This window comes from Orbicella franksi, chromosome 1 (assembly GCF_964199315.1).
Source record: "Orbicella franksi chromosome 1, jaOrbFran1.1, whole genome shotgun sequence".
NCBI classification, from domain to species: domain Eukaryota; kingdom Metazoa; phylum Cnidaria; class Anthozoa; order Scleractinia; family Merulinidae; genus Orbicella; species Orbicella franksi.
This window is the reverse complement of record NC_138145.1, coordinates 3,050,053-3,064,441: the sequence shown is the minus strand read 5'-3', so window position 1 is coordinate 3,064,441 and position 14,389 is coordinate 3,050,053. Positions and strand designations below refer to the sequence as shown.

The window sequence follows — 14,389 nt, the reverse complement described above, 5'->3', positions numbered from 1 at the left end:
CGTAAGCTACAGGGTTAGTAGCGGAGTTTAAAACTAACAGAGGTAATTTATGTTCCTGATCATTACATACGCCGATTTTGAAAATAAATACTGACGAACAGCGACTATAAAATCCGTAACACAGTAAAAAGAAGCCTATAACAACTGCCATTATTTTGACCGCGGATTTTTCTTGAATTTTAAACGAAACGCGATGATGGTTGAAACGTAACCGTCTTGCTTTGGTGCGGGCGGCTCGCGCATGCTTACAAATAACTCGTAACATGAATGCGAAGCTCGCTATCAAAATAAAACAGGGAAGAAGCTCAAAAAATACCACCGTTACCCAAAACAAAAAGTTCCAGAAATGAGGCTTTTTTAAAATAAAAAGGTTCAGTGAGAAAACAATTCTATTGGCGAGTGGGATTGCCCAAGATAAGGAAACCATTTGAATTACACGGCGACGCTTCATGTAGGTTAGGTATTTGAAAGGCTTGACAACTGCAATGTATCTATCCACTACTAAGCTGCACAAGTTCATCACTGACGCGTAGCTGAACAGCAACCTTAGAGACCTTATCCAGAAAAATTGTCGCTTGCACCCATTTGCCATCTCACAGAAGAACATTGATGGAACAACGCTCATCCCGACAGAGAAGTCTGCCACTGCCAGTGAAACCACAAACACGTTGGTTTTGGTGCGAAGCTGCCGTTGGCTGCAAACAAGAAAGATAATAAATCCATTTCCAGCTATCGTTAGGATGGAAAGAAACCAACCAAGAATCCAAAACCAGGTTTCCATAATCCCGGCCACAAGCTGTTAGTTTGAGAAACTTCTAAACACCGATGTGAAAACAATAATTTCTGAAACTTAATACATTTCAAAGCCACCTGTTCACCTTCTATTAAGACTTTCTCTTGACGTATCAGCGTATGAGATAAAGATGGGTTATTGACCAAGCGTGGGTTTAAGATAGCTCAATATTAGCAAAGTTTATTGATGCATATGTAGTGGGGGTCCACAAGCTTGAACAACAAAAGAGGTTTCATGCACTTTACACCAGCAAGTAATTTGGATAAGGATTTGGTTCCTGTTGCGCGCTCGTAAAAGGTAAGGTAAAGTCTGCATACGAGTCAAGTGGCCCATCAGGCCGGAGCTTATCCCGGTTTCTGTAGCATGAAGCGACTAGAAGTATTTCTACTCCCCCCTGGATGGGATGCTAGTCCATCGCAGGGTTACCCTCAGCATTAAGTTCGCCGGTACCCATTTATACACCTGGGTGGAGAGAGGCAATGTGAGAGTAAAGTGTCTTGGCCAAGAACACAACATAATGTCCTCGGCCAGGGCTCGAACCCGGACCGCTTGATCCGGAGACGAGCGCACTAACCATGAGGCCACCGCGCCTCCCATTGCGCGCTCGTAGAGGAAGTCAAATGAATAACCACAATCATTGTGCATGGTTAGAAAAATAAGTAATCTATAGCCTTCATTACGTCATTGGTGACTTCTTTTCTTTTGTTTTGAAGCAGTTAAGCTTAAAGAAAAAGACAGCATTTATCGAAAATACGCTTAAAGTTTTTAAAGCGAAATTGTCTGCGGAGGTGTGCCCCCCACTGCCCCGCCCCCCGCCGAGGAGGTTCTTCAATGAAAATTTTTAATTATATCTCTTGTTTTACAAGCATTTCTTTTAAACAAAGCGATTCAATTCAAACAGCATCGAGTTTTGAGTTCCACATTTCCCAGGAAAGCTTCTTCTAAATCAAAACGGCTGAGAAATAAGAACTTTGAAACAAAACACGTTAACGAAGAATGTGTAATTAAACACACGTGGAAGAGGTAATATATATCACTTTATTGGCGCGATTTAGAAGCTTTTAAAGGTTTGTTTAAAGTATGCAAATGAGTACGTTTGTAGCGAGTCTTGATGGATTTTTATCGTACCAACTTTAGTTTCACATAAGTAATTTTCCTACTCCAATTAGCTAATCTATGGTCAAACCGATAAATAGCACGGAGATATTGATATTGTAAATTGACTTTCAAACATAAAAAGTTCTCTTACTATTTTTTATATAAACGGCTTTTATATCATAAATAATTCAATCTTTACCAACCAACTAATTGCTGTTCCTAGTCCCAATCTGGTGCATTCTAAAGCTATGATCACCTATCAACTTTGACTCGCCTGAGGCATGGCGGGTAGGGTGGATAGACAATGTGCGCCTTTCATTTGAGTATCCCGAATGAGGACCATTCAACCGGATATTCCAAATCAAATGGAAGTTCAAATTTACTAGAGCCTGTTCTCTATTGTCACAAAATCAAGTATCAATCAATTCTTTGGCTCATACGTATACACTAGTCAATAATGTACACGCGTGGCTATCGTATATTAGTAGAATTCTACTAGTATACTAATGCAAATGCTGTAATCTGATTGGCTGAGCCATTGAACACTATCAGCCATCAGTGTGCAGTGGCTGGAGGTCGTCTAGGAAATGCGACGTTTTTTTCGTTTTTCCAAAGTTTTGGAGGAATATTTTGATGCAGACGGATAATTAAATTCCTGAGAAGTCTAAACGAAGGACATCTACGGTTTCTTGACTTTTAAACAACTTGAAATTTTTGAAAAAAACTGCTGCGCGCGTGCACGCAACTTCAATTTTAAATGACAATTCAATTCGAGCGATCTTTTTCAGGCGCAAAGTTAAATAATAGGTCAAGAAATAATTGGAAACCATCATTGAAGTAAATTATAGTAAGAATTCTACTATGCTCGATCGTGCCTGCAAAGAGCATGTAACATTGATGCAAAGCAAAATAACAAAATTAGACATGGAAGGAACTCAAGAAATATCACGTGTATCCAAAACAGTGAGTCAAATATCAGAGGTACTCTAAAAACACGCCAATTTAGTGCTGCAAAAATACTGAACGCAACTCGAATTCCCTAAGATAGGGAAACAGTTTGAATTACACGACGGCGCGTCATAACGGTCAAGTATTTTAAAGGCTTGACAATCCACCGTAGGAAAAAAGATGGCGGCTGTACATTTTACCACGATGCCTTGCGAACCTAACACAGCCTATAAGGCACTAAGAAAGCCAAATGCTTATAATATTTGTCCCTGTATAAAGGACATTGAGTAGCCTAGGTTTGAAGATTTTATAACATTTCTGTACGTTTTTATAAACGTTTTTAAAGTTGTCGTGCGCTAAGAACTGTGGGTAAATGTACCAGTCGCCATCTTTTTTCCTACGGAGGATTGCTACGTACCTATCCAGTACCAAAACGCACAAGTTGATCATGGACGCGTAACCGAACAGTCACTTAAAATAAGATATCCAGTAAGATTGTGCGTTGCGCCCAATCGCTATCTCACAGAAGAACATTGGTGGAACAACGCTCATCCCGACATAGAAGTCCGCCACTGCCAGTGAAATCACAAACGCGTTGGTTTTAGTGCGAAGCCGCCGTTGGCTGCAAACAGGAAAGATGATAAATCCATTTCCAGCTATCGTTAGGATGGAAAGAAATCATCCAAGAATCCAAAACCAGGTTTCCATTTTTCTTTAAACCTTGGTGTGAAAATCAAACCGATCGACATATGGCATAGCGTAAATATATTTTAAAGACACCTGCACGTTTGGTTTTAATATTTTAACTTGACAAATTAAAATGAAGTAATAGCAATTATTGCATATTGCTGGAAACCCGAGCGTTTAATAACCAGTAATATTAACAGTGATGGTGAAATTCTCTTGTTTTTATGACTGATGTTGTCTAAGGAGGGATAAAAGGGAAAAACGCATATTAGACAATGTCTTGAACACATTAGAGGCATTAAACTACAAACGTTGACTAGTCACTGGGAAGCTTGAAATTCATCAGCTGAAAAACACCCGTTGGGTTTTACTAAAATGCCCCTTTTTACGGCTACACACTGTAGCAGTTTATAAACTATTGGTGTTCATAGGCTTACAATCCAACAAATGATGTGACTAATTTGACCGTATAAGTGCTGAGACTCCAAGAATATGGTTGTGCCTCTACTAACTATGGTTGTGCTTTTCAGCCTTTAGAATTTCGAGTTGAGTTTTACAACCTTTTGTATATCAACTGCATAATATGTTAAAAGATCAAAATATTCAGTAGCGGAGAATGAAATTGGACAAGAGTATACTGATTGTATCTAAGTTGCCAATGCAAACGCGGCCATGAAGCATTGTGGGTAATGCAATAAAGGAAGATCCTTTCTTGTTCAGGAGAATGGCGCAGTGTGACAATTACGTTCTAAGCAGAACATGTCTTACGTCCGAAGTCGTTTGACGAAGATACCCAGCCCCACGCTGTGAAATTGCAATCAAAACTTACGTTAAAAAAAATAATAAAAATAAAATAAAATAAAATAAAACGTCAAATATTGCCAAAAAAAGACAACAACTTACGTTGAGGTGGTGGAGGTTAAGGCGGCCTAATGTTAAAACCAAGAGATAAAGATAGCTTCTATTGAGGATGAGTAACTCAATTAGGTAGACAGGGGGGTCTGGGCCTGGTGCACCGAATTCCTTGGACACCAAGGGATTATGAGGGACATAGTAGATTATGAAGTGTAGTAGCCGAAAATGAAAAGTGTTGTAGAAAGAAACTGCAAGAAAATTTATAAAAATACTGGACCTGGACCTTTGATCACACCATCGACTTCAGTTTAACAATGCTGAGATAATTGACAAAGGCAATAGCCGCACTGGAAAGATGCTGGAATCCTGGCACACAGCGAAAACTGTCGAGGTCGACAACAATTCGTGCCCTCTGCCGGGACAATATAACATTCTTTTAAACAAACGCTAATTTTACACTTTTAGCATTCTCACATTCTTTCACACGTATTCTATTTAATATATGCCATTCGCTTGTTATATTCAAAATTCTTGGGTCCATTTTATCATTTCGTTTTTGTCCGTCGAAGACAGCAGACTGGCTGTTGAAAGCTCACAATTTTAAACAATTTTACCAGAGAACGTTTTTTACCTCTTTTGCAAGAAAATTCTTTGGATGGCAAGATATGACCCCTGTTGCCATAACCCGCGCCTCCTGCGAAGACTAAACACCATGCCAACAAAGACGCGGAAAAAGTTCATTGTAGACTTGATGGGTCCACTACCAACAGTAGAGCCCTACTGTGACTGTAGAGAATTAAAACACATGAAGAGAAAGAAGGATGTGTAGTGGGAAACACAGTTAGACGTCTTCTCAGTTCATGTGCACGTGCCTGGTGAGTCATTTCACTAGCCATGGCGATAGGCCATGATGTGGAAAATGTTTGGATGAGCTGGAAATCAAGAACAAATTAACAAGACTGGTCGGACGGAACGGCAATCAATAGCAAAAACAACTCTAAAATACTCTTATTTCAACGTACAGCTCGAATACTAGCTTACGACTCCAGCACAGTACAACTCGAATGGAACTCACACCATACACGCTATTCGCTCGAATCACAAGGGTCGATGAATAATTATGCTACATACAAAATTCTCACGAAATGTTTCACGAAATTATTGGTTTTAAAGAAAGTCTTCCGAACAAAGAAGATTCCATTGTAGCTGAAAAAAATGAGGAGGAGAACATAGGAATAAATCATTTCTAAGAGCAATTCAGTGAAGCACGAGCTCAAGGGGAAAATCCGCAAATCTTCGAAATATCGTCTCGCATACAGGATATAACCTTCCATCATGATTATTCTGCGTTTGTATAGGAGGAAAATCCAAGCCAACATGCCAAAGGTTAACGTTGGGGTCAGTGATCAGTGCAATAACGTCTCGAAAGCAATGATTAATTCTGCTATGACTCAAGAGAGGTTTGATTTATTGAGTGATTGGTTGCTTAAGCGACTGGTTAATTGTTTCTTGGATTGGCTGGCTGATTGTTTGGTTGATTGGCTGGTTCCCAGGCCAGTTGATTGGTTGATTGTTTGAATTTCTGGTGACCATTTCCATCGATAGATTTAAGAACACGCCCGGGTTTATCGACAACTGATCGTGCCTTATCTAGTTGATAAGGCAACTTGTTCTTGTCCAGTCCAACAGCACCTATATGAGACGGGTGCTAAACATTTATTGAATCTAGTCTGCCAAAGTAACTAATTTTTGATAACTTTTCAGTTCTATAAATGTACGAGGCCAAGCATTTTGTGTTCTATTGCGTTCACGCTCCGTAATCCTCTGCAGTTTCTGCAATTTATTTGGCTTCCTGCGTCAACGAAGATGAACTATGTTGACAACACTAACTCAAACACAGATCGCCCTCTTTGCTTGTTGTTTTCTGTTTTTAATGCCGTAAGTTGTCTGCATTTTGTAAAGAATACATGACTGTTTCTTTATAACTGATTATTAGCTTTTCGCTGCTTTTTTAAACCTTTAGTGACTACCATTGTGAGGTATTCATTTATTTTAGAATAATTCTAAGATAGCACCTTCTTTGCTCATCTAGAATGATGAAGTAGGGTGTTTCTCTTTTGAAGACAGGTATGCAAAATCCTAATGAAAGAAACATCTATTCCGCAATCAACAACCTTTGAAAAACATTCGCCAATTTCTTTTTTATTCATCCAAATGAGTTAATTAGAACCCCAGTAAAGTGTCTCATTTTTATGGCTTATTTTAATTGACGAAGGATAATTGGAAACCAAATAGAATGGTTGCAGAAATGCGTCTTCTTAATTAAATTATAACACCTATAGGGTCAAGCATTCGGTGTATTAAATTAGCTTTAATTATAACTACAGCCACTTTTATGGTGACTGACATTTTCACGTCATTGTGTTGGTTTTCTAATCTCCTCGTCCAATCAAAGGCCATGTAACCCCCTGAATGACGTTGTTTCGCATATATTTGTTGTTCTTTTAAATCTTTTTTAGTTTGTGTTCACAGTGGTCTTGCAATATATATATGTTGTGAAATAATACCTCACTAAGTGTAAATAACACTCCTGTACGTTTCGAATTCGTCTTTAATTCGAACGATTCACTTAAAACCAAAATAACAAATACAGAAATTAATGAATACGAACTTAAACTTAAATAAACTGAAAATACAACAATACGAAAAACAGCAAAAAATAGAGAGGAAAAACGAGATTACTTACAAGATCTGTACGGCACTCCGGAACTGACAACGACTGAATACAACTAAAAAACTACTACGCTTTTAAATGGAATTTTGAACTAAAAGAATAAACTTAACGAGGTTACGTAATAAACAATAGACGATTACATAACACGACGTGAAAAAACTAATTTGCATTTAAAACTGTACAAAAAAGGTACGCAAAAAATTAACCTGTAACAACAAAAACAAAACAAAAAAGAAAAGGCGATCAAAAACGGAAAAATTTAACTCTCGTGGCTACACCAAGTGCAAAAAATATTACAATACATATATATATATAAAGTTAAGATGCTTCGAGCCAACAGGGATGCCACGCGCCAGAAGGATCCAAAAGGATTCGTAGTCCAAACCTCGAGTAATGAAATTTGTAGGCAATTGTGGAAAACGAGGACGAGGACGGACAACTTAATTGTATATATATATATTATATATATATATATATTTTTTGTTATTTACAATGATCATTAAAATTGAAAAAAAAAAAAAGTACAACGTTTAGTTTCGTCGAGCTGAACATTTTGTGAACATGTACCGAGAGGGAGTGGAAGTAAATAATCCGATACCTTTGCCGAGCAAAGGTAAAGGTGGGAGTAACAAAATACAATCAACTAAAGAAACAAGTTGTTATGCTACATGGAATTATTTTCGCTCTCCTTTCTCTCGATGTAGAAACATTTACACAGATGGTTATGGAAGGCTACCTAGCCTTCAAAAATGATCGAAACGTCTCCTTTGCAAAGTTCAAAAAAAACCTGAAAGAAAAATAAGAATTTCGTCGCTCGTTAAACACTTCTGAAGGAGCCTCACTTTCTACAATAATTGTCTTCATAACACGATCGATATTTTCTTTTACTTTTTTGCCATAACACAGCAGACGGATCGTTTAATCTCCTTCTTTATGTCTTTCTTATAGAAAGCGTACGCTACAGGATTAACGGCAGAGTTTAAAACTAGAAACGTTATTTTATATTCCTCATCATTACAATTTCCCGTCTTTAAGATATGTGCAAGAGTGCAGCGAATATAAAATCCGTAACACAGTAGAAACAAGCCTATTACAAATGCCATTATTTTGACGGCGGATTTCTCCTGAGTTTTAAACAAAACGCCATGATTAAACCGCAACTGTTTTGCTATGGTGCGAGTTGCTCGATCGTGTTTGAAAATAACAAGTAACATTGATATCAAGCCGACTATCAAAACAAAGCACGGAAGAACCTCAAAAAATATAACACTAATCTAGACTATAATGTGAAGGAGAAGGGATGTTTTGAAAATAGACCAGTTTAGTATATCAACCATTCTAACGGCCACCTGGATTCCCCAAGATAAGGAAACCATTTGAATTGAACAACACGGCGGCGCGTCATAAAAGTCAAATATTTCAAAGGCTTGACAACTGCAATGTATCTGTCCCCTACTAAGCTGCACAAGTTTGTCACTGACGCGTAGCTGAACAGCAACCTTAAAGACTTCATCCAATAGAATTGTGTGCTACACCCAGTTGCCATCTCACAGAACAACATTGGTGGAACAACGCTCATCCCGACACAGAAGTCCGCCACTGCCAGTGAAATCACAAACGCGTTGGTTTTAGTGCGAAGCTGCCGTTTGCTGCAAACAAGGAAGATAATATATCCATTTCCAGCCATCGTTAGGATGGAAAGAAACCTGTCACGGTACGTCCAGCGTGACACATCATATACGGGCATGCGCGCCCCATGCATCATGTAATCTCTTGTCGGGCCAGGCACATGGCGATTAAAATAAGACTTTAAGCAAATCTATATTCGTGTCTACGTTCCATTCTACTGCATGGTGTCAGAAGCGGGATCCTGAGAAGATACTGGATCCTCCAGGTGAAGCATTTCAAGCATTCGAACACAAATTCATTCAAGCGTAAGTTGTAGAGCACATCAATTACTTCGAGCATTCAAAACAACATGGCCGATCGATTCAAACCACCAGCTATGGACTGGACCACTCCAGGAGACATTCACAAGCGTTTCAAACTCTTCCAACAGAAGTGCGAACTTATCTTCGCGGGGCCACTCGATAAAGTCGAAGAGGCGAAAAAGGTGAGACTGCTGCTTTTATGGATTGGCGACAAAGGCCTCGAAATCTACAACACGACCACATGGGCCAGCGAAGGCGACGACCTCAAGATCAGTCCAGTTATGGCGGCACTAGAGGCTTATACAAAGCCCCAAAGTAATGAAATCCTCGCTAGAAACCAACTTCGATGCCTAAAGCAGGGAGATAGACCACTTGAGGAATTCGTAACCGAAGCGCGACTATTAATAGAAGATGGTGGATACGATCCCGCCGCTAAAGAAAATACCCTCAGAGATACGCTGGTATTTGGCGTGGCGTCCGATAAAGTACGCAAAGACGCGATAGCACTTGGTAACGGGCTAACCTTCAAGCAAGTCTACGACCTGGCGAAAGTCGAGGAAAGTACTAAAGCACAAATGAAGATAATTTCCAAACGTGACGAGAAATCTGATCTTCACACAGTTCAAAGAGAATCTGCATATTCGACTAAAAAACACCCACCGGGACAAAGCTTCACACACCAAACTTCCTACGGCGACCAAAACCAAAGAGATCATACCGGAAGAAAACCTCGCCGACTTCAATTCAAGTCGAAAGGCTGCTTCAGATGTGGAAACACCCATGATAAATCAGCGAATTGCCCCGCCAAGAATGCAAAATGCAAGCACTGTGGCAAGACTGGCCATTACTGGCCATTGTGCATGCAAAAACGCCTTCAAAAGGTTCACCAGATCGTGAGTAGCCCAGAGTACCAGGGCCAGGACATCCACCTAGAGGATGAGTACCCCCTTGAGGATGATTATGAGTACACTCTCGAAGAAGAATCAGAAGAAGAAACAAGCGACACAGAACCCACTACTGTATTTCTTGGAACCCTTACTTCAACAAAGCACCAGCTAACCCAAGAGATTTCACTAAACGCCCTCGACAGCCACCCAGACAAAATCTTTGCCAAGGTCAAGATTAATGAAGTCCATGACATGAGCCTGAAAGTAGATACGGGAGCAGACGCCTGCGTCATCACCTCCGCAGACTTACAGCACTTCCCATTCCCGATTACTATCCTCCCATGCAGCAATGTCCTTAGAGGATATGGAGGCTCTGCAATAGAAAACCTTGGTGTTGCCACCTTAAAGGTCTCCTTTAAGGACAAGTCAGCCAATATCAAATTCAACATCGTGGAAGCCACAGAAAGCCCATCTATGCTGGGGTGCCGACAATGCCAGGATCTGGGAATAATATCAAGAAATTTAGATGAAGTTAACACCATTCCCCCAACCAAGACAGAAGCTGAGGCACAACGTGGTCAGCTATCCGAGCCCACTGTTATGGAAGAATACCAAGATTGCTTCGACAAGCTAGGCTGTTTTCCGGGAGAGAAGTATCACATTCAGCTAATTGAGCACCCTGTCCCAGTCATCCACCCGCCACGCACCGTTCCAGTACACATACTTCCCTTATACAAGGAGGACCTTGATAAAATGATCGTGGACGATGTCATCACAGCCGTGACCGAGCCAACCGACTGGGAAAACTCAATCGTATGTAACATCAGAGAAACTCCTGAAGGCAAAAAGAAGATCAGACTCTGCCTTGATCCTAAGGACCTCAACAAGAGCATACGTCGAGAGCACTATCACACCCGTACCATCGATGAGCTCCTACCGCAGCTGCATGGAAAGGAATTCTTCTCTGTTGTTGACACTAAGAAAGGTTATTGGCACGTAGCCTTGGACCACGAGTCAAGCCTGCTGTGCACCTTTAATACTCCCTTCGGACGGTACCGTTTTAAACGATTACCCTTCGGGGTCAAACTCTCCCAAGACATCTTTCAACGCAAACTCGATGAGGTTTACAGGGGCATCCCCAATGTAATGGGGATTGCTGATGACATCGTGGTATGCGGCGCAATCCAATCAGAGCACGACCAAGCCTTCTGTGAAATGTTCAAGGCCACTCGCAAGCACAATGTCAGCCTAAACTCCGAAAAGCTGCAGTTCAAGCAGGCACAATTCGACTTCTACGGGCACGTTCTGACAGAGAATGGAATCCAATCAGCGAAGGAGAAACTTGAAGCAATTCACAACATGAAGAGCCCATCAAACATGGGGGAGCTTCAGACTATCCTGGGCATGGTAACTTACCTGAACCGCTTCTCGACAAAGCTAGCGGACCTAACATCGCCACTAAGAGAGCTAACCAAGAAGAACGTCCATTTTAGCTGGGAGCCCCACCACCAGAAGGCACTTGATAGGATTAAGCAAGAACTCTGCACGTCCAAACTCATTTCCTATTACGACCCAGATCCGAGTAGACCCACAATCCTTCAGTGTGACGCAAGCAAAACAGGCATTGGGGCCTGGCTAAGACAGTCAGACTCTCAAGGAAATGAACACATTGTTGCCATGGCGTCCCGGTCACTCACCGACGCAGAGTCCAGATATTCTAATATTGAGCGTGAGTGTCTGGCAGTCACATATGGCCTGGAGAAGTTCGAGTACTACCTGCTCGGTCGAAACGTGACAGTTGAAACCGATCACTCCCCCTTGGAACAAATTTTCAAGAAAAACATCAATGAGGCTCCAGGCCGGCTGCAGAGGCTACTTCTTAGATGCCTGCGATTTGATATCAATGTTCAGTACAAGCCGGGGAGATCCATCCCAGTTGCTGACGCCCTGTCACGAGTGTGTCACACGAGAGCAACACATGGCACTGAGACTACGACTAAGGACACCGCATCACAGCGTAACATCCACTTCATATCCACCCCCATTGACCTAACAGCAGTAAAGTCCTCTACAGTACAAGATCCTACCATGAATCTACTGAAGAATACCATCTACAACGGCTGGCCTCCCTACAGAAAACAATGCCCGCAAGAACTATGAGAGTTTTGGAACTTCCGATGCGACCTCACTTTAGAGGACGGCCTAGTACTAAAAGGAAGCAGGATCGTCGTACCAGCCTCCATGAGAAACCAAGTTCTCCAAGCGATCCACCTGGGACATCAAGGAGAGAACAAATGCATCCTCCGAGCTAGAGAATCAGTGTTCTGGCCCGGTATCTCCGCTGACATCAGGCAGATGGTAAAGGACTGCGACCTGTGTAACAAACACAAGCCAGCTCAGCCCAGACTACCCATTTTGCAGCCAGACCTTCCAACCCGACCATGGGAGAAGCTCGGAACGGACATCTTTGAATTTAACAAGGAGAAGTACCTTATGGTCGTCGATTATTACTCAAGATTCCCTGTGATAAGACTCCTCAACGACATGACCAGCCACACCGTGTGCAACCACTTCACAAGCATCCTTGCAGAATATGGCCTACCAGCCACTATCATTGCCGACTTCGGATCTCAGTTCATCAGCGAAAGATTCAAAACCAAATGCGAACAAAGTGGCATCACACTACACTGTAGTTCCCCATGCCACCAGCAAGCCAACAGCCTGGCAGAGAGGGCAATTGGAACCTGCAAGTCACTGTTAAGAAAAGCACTAGAGGAGAAGGAATGCCCTTACACAGCCTTATGGATGTATCGCACGACTCCACTTAGTGACCAGATGCCATCACCTCACGAGTTGGTGTTTGGACGTAAACCCCAAACGACACTCCCAAGCAGCAGAAGCGCACTGAAGTCCAAACACCCGAATGATGACCTCCACCATGAAGCTAACCAGAAATGCCAAGAGAGGCAAGCAGTATTCTATGACAGGAAGGCTGGTAGCGACAAGAAGGCCCTTAACAACCGAGAACCAGTGTTCGTCTGGAACACCTTGAACTATACCTGGCAGCCAGGAACTGTGCTAAATAGGCCACAGCCAATAGAGCGCTCCCGAACCTACACAGTGGACATTCAAGGGAAGATCTACCAGAGAACAACAGAGCACCTGAGACCAAGGAGCCAGAGTGAAATACCCCCCTCAGCTGGCAGTAACACTCCGCCTATCGGTATAGTAACTCCAGTAGACGACTCCAAAGACGCACACATACCCAATGACAAGGTGACCAGACCACCTCCGTTGTCAGAAGCCAGTCCTCAAGACAGTACACCGACACCAGATCAGTCACTGTCTCTCCAACTACCGTGCAGCAAGAGGCAAATTGATCTCGAGCCAGCAGGTGCTGTTGTAACCAGTGAAGGAACCTGTTATCACCCAAAGAGCCAAGTTACAAGGACTGGACGCATCACTCGCGTCCCAACCAAGTTCAAAGATTAAATAGGGACAAACAAAAAACTCTTTTATTGACATTGGGCTCCTATTTACACCCATGAAACTGTTTTTAGTTCCTGTTGTCGTTTGATAGACGTTTGATTAATTTGTCCCAACCAAGTTCAAAGATTAAATAGGGACAAACAAAAAACTCTTTTATTGACGTTGGGTTCCTATTTACACCCATGAAACTGTTCTTAGTTCCTGTTGTCGTTTGATAGACGTTTGATTATATTAATTTGATTAGCATTGATTATCATGTCCCCTTTTATCGATTTATCTGCATGTAACTAGGACCTCTTTTTCAAAAAGGGGGGGATGTCACGGTACGTCCAGCGTGACACATCATATACGGGCATGCGCGCCCCATGCATCATGTAATCTCTTGTCGGGCCAAGCACATGGCGATTAAAATAAGACTTTAAGCAAATCTATATTCGTGTCTACGTTCCATTCTACTGCAAAACCATCCAAGAATCCAAAACCAGGTTCCATTTTAGAGAGGCTGCTAGGTTTACTTTTTGGTCATCGAGATAAATCTACAATTGACGTGAAAATCATATTTTCCAAAATACAATATCTTTTAAAGACACCTGCTCATGTTTGCACTAAAGTTGTACCTTGACGTATTGAAATGAGGTACAGACAATTTCATCAGGTGGTTGAAATCGCGGCATTCATTTTATATGACAAATAATTCCTGTTTTATGAACAAACTAGCTTAGATAAAAACAAAAGACACTCTTTGGAAGAATGAAAAACGTTATCGTAATTGCACTGAGCATGCAGTGTTTAATCTTTTGGTCTCTTGAAAACGTAATTTAGGGACGTCCTGCGGGGAAACCTAGGGACACCATCTTGTGAATAGATGAATCTGTTAAACCAAAACAAAATTGGTTTCCTGAGGGAAATACTTGCTAGCTGTGTTCGATTCTTTCTTTTGAAAAAAATTTCATCGATAGCCAGCTCT

The 14,389-nt window shown here is 41.5% G+C and overlaps 1 protein-coding gene and 1 pseudogene across 1 annotated transcript in view; both read right to left on the bottom strand.

Annotated features, from left to right (window-relative positions):
- The window catches only part of LOC145482589 (octopamine receptor beta-2R-like), an 849-nt gene extending 68 nt beyond the window's left edge, over nt 1-781 (bottom strand). Inside the window, exon 1 of the mRNA XM_081461193.1 lies at nt 1-781. This exon is cut by the window's left edge and continues 68 nt beyond it. Within this exon, the coding sequence (XP_081317319.1) occupies nt 1-781 (781 nt within the window).
- Nucleotides 782-7,999: 7,218 nt separating this feature from the next.
- On the bottom strand, nt 8,000-13,915 carry LOC145464829 (histamine H2 receptor-like; annotated as a pseudogene).
- Between the last annotated feature and the right edge of the window lie 474 nt (nt 13,916-14,389).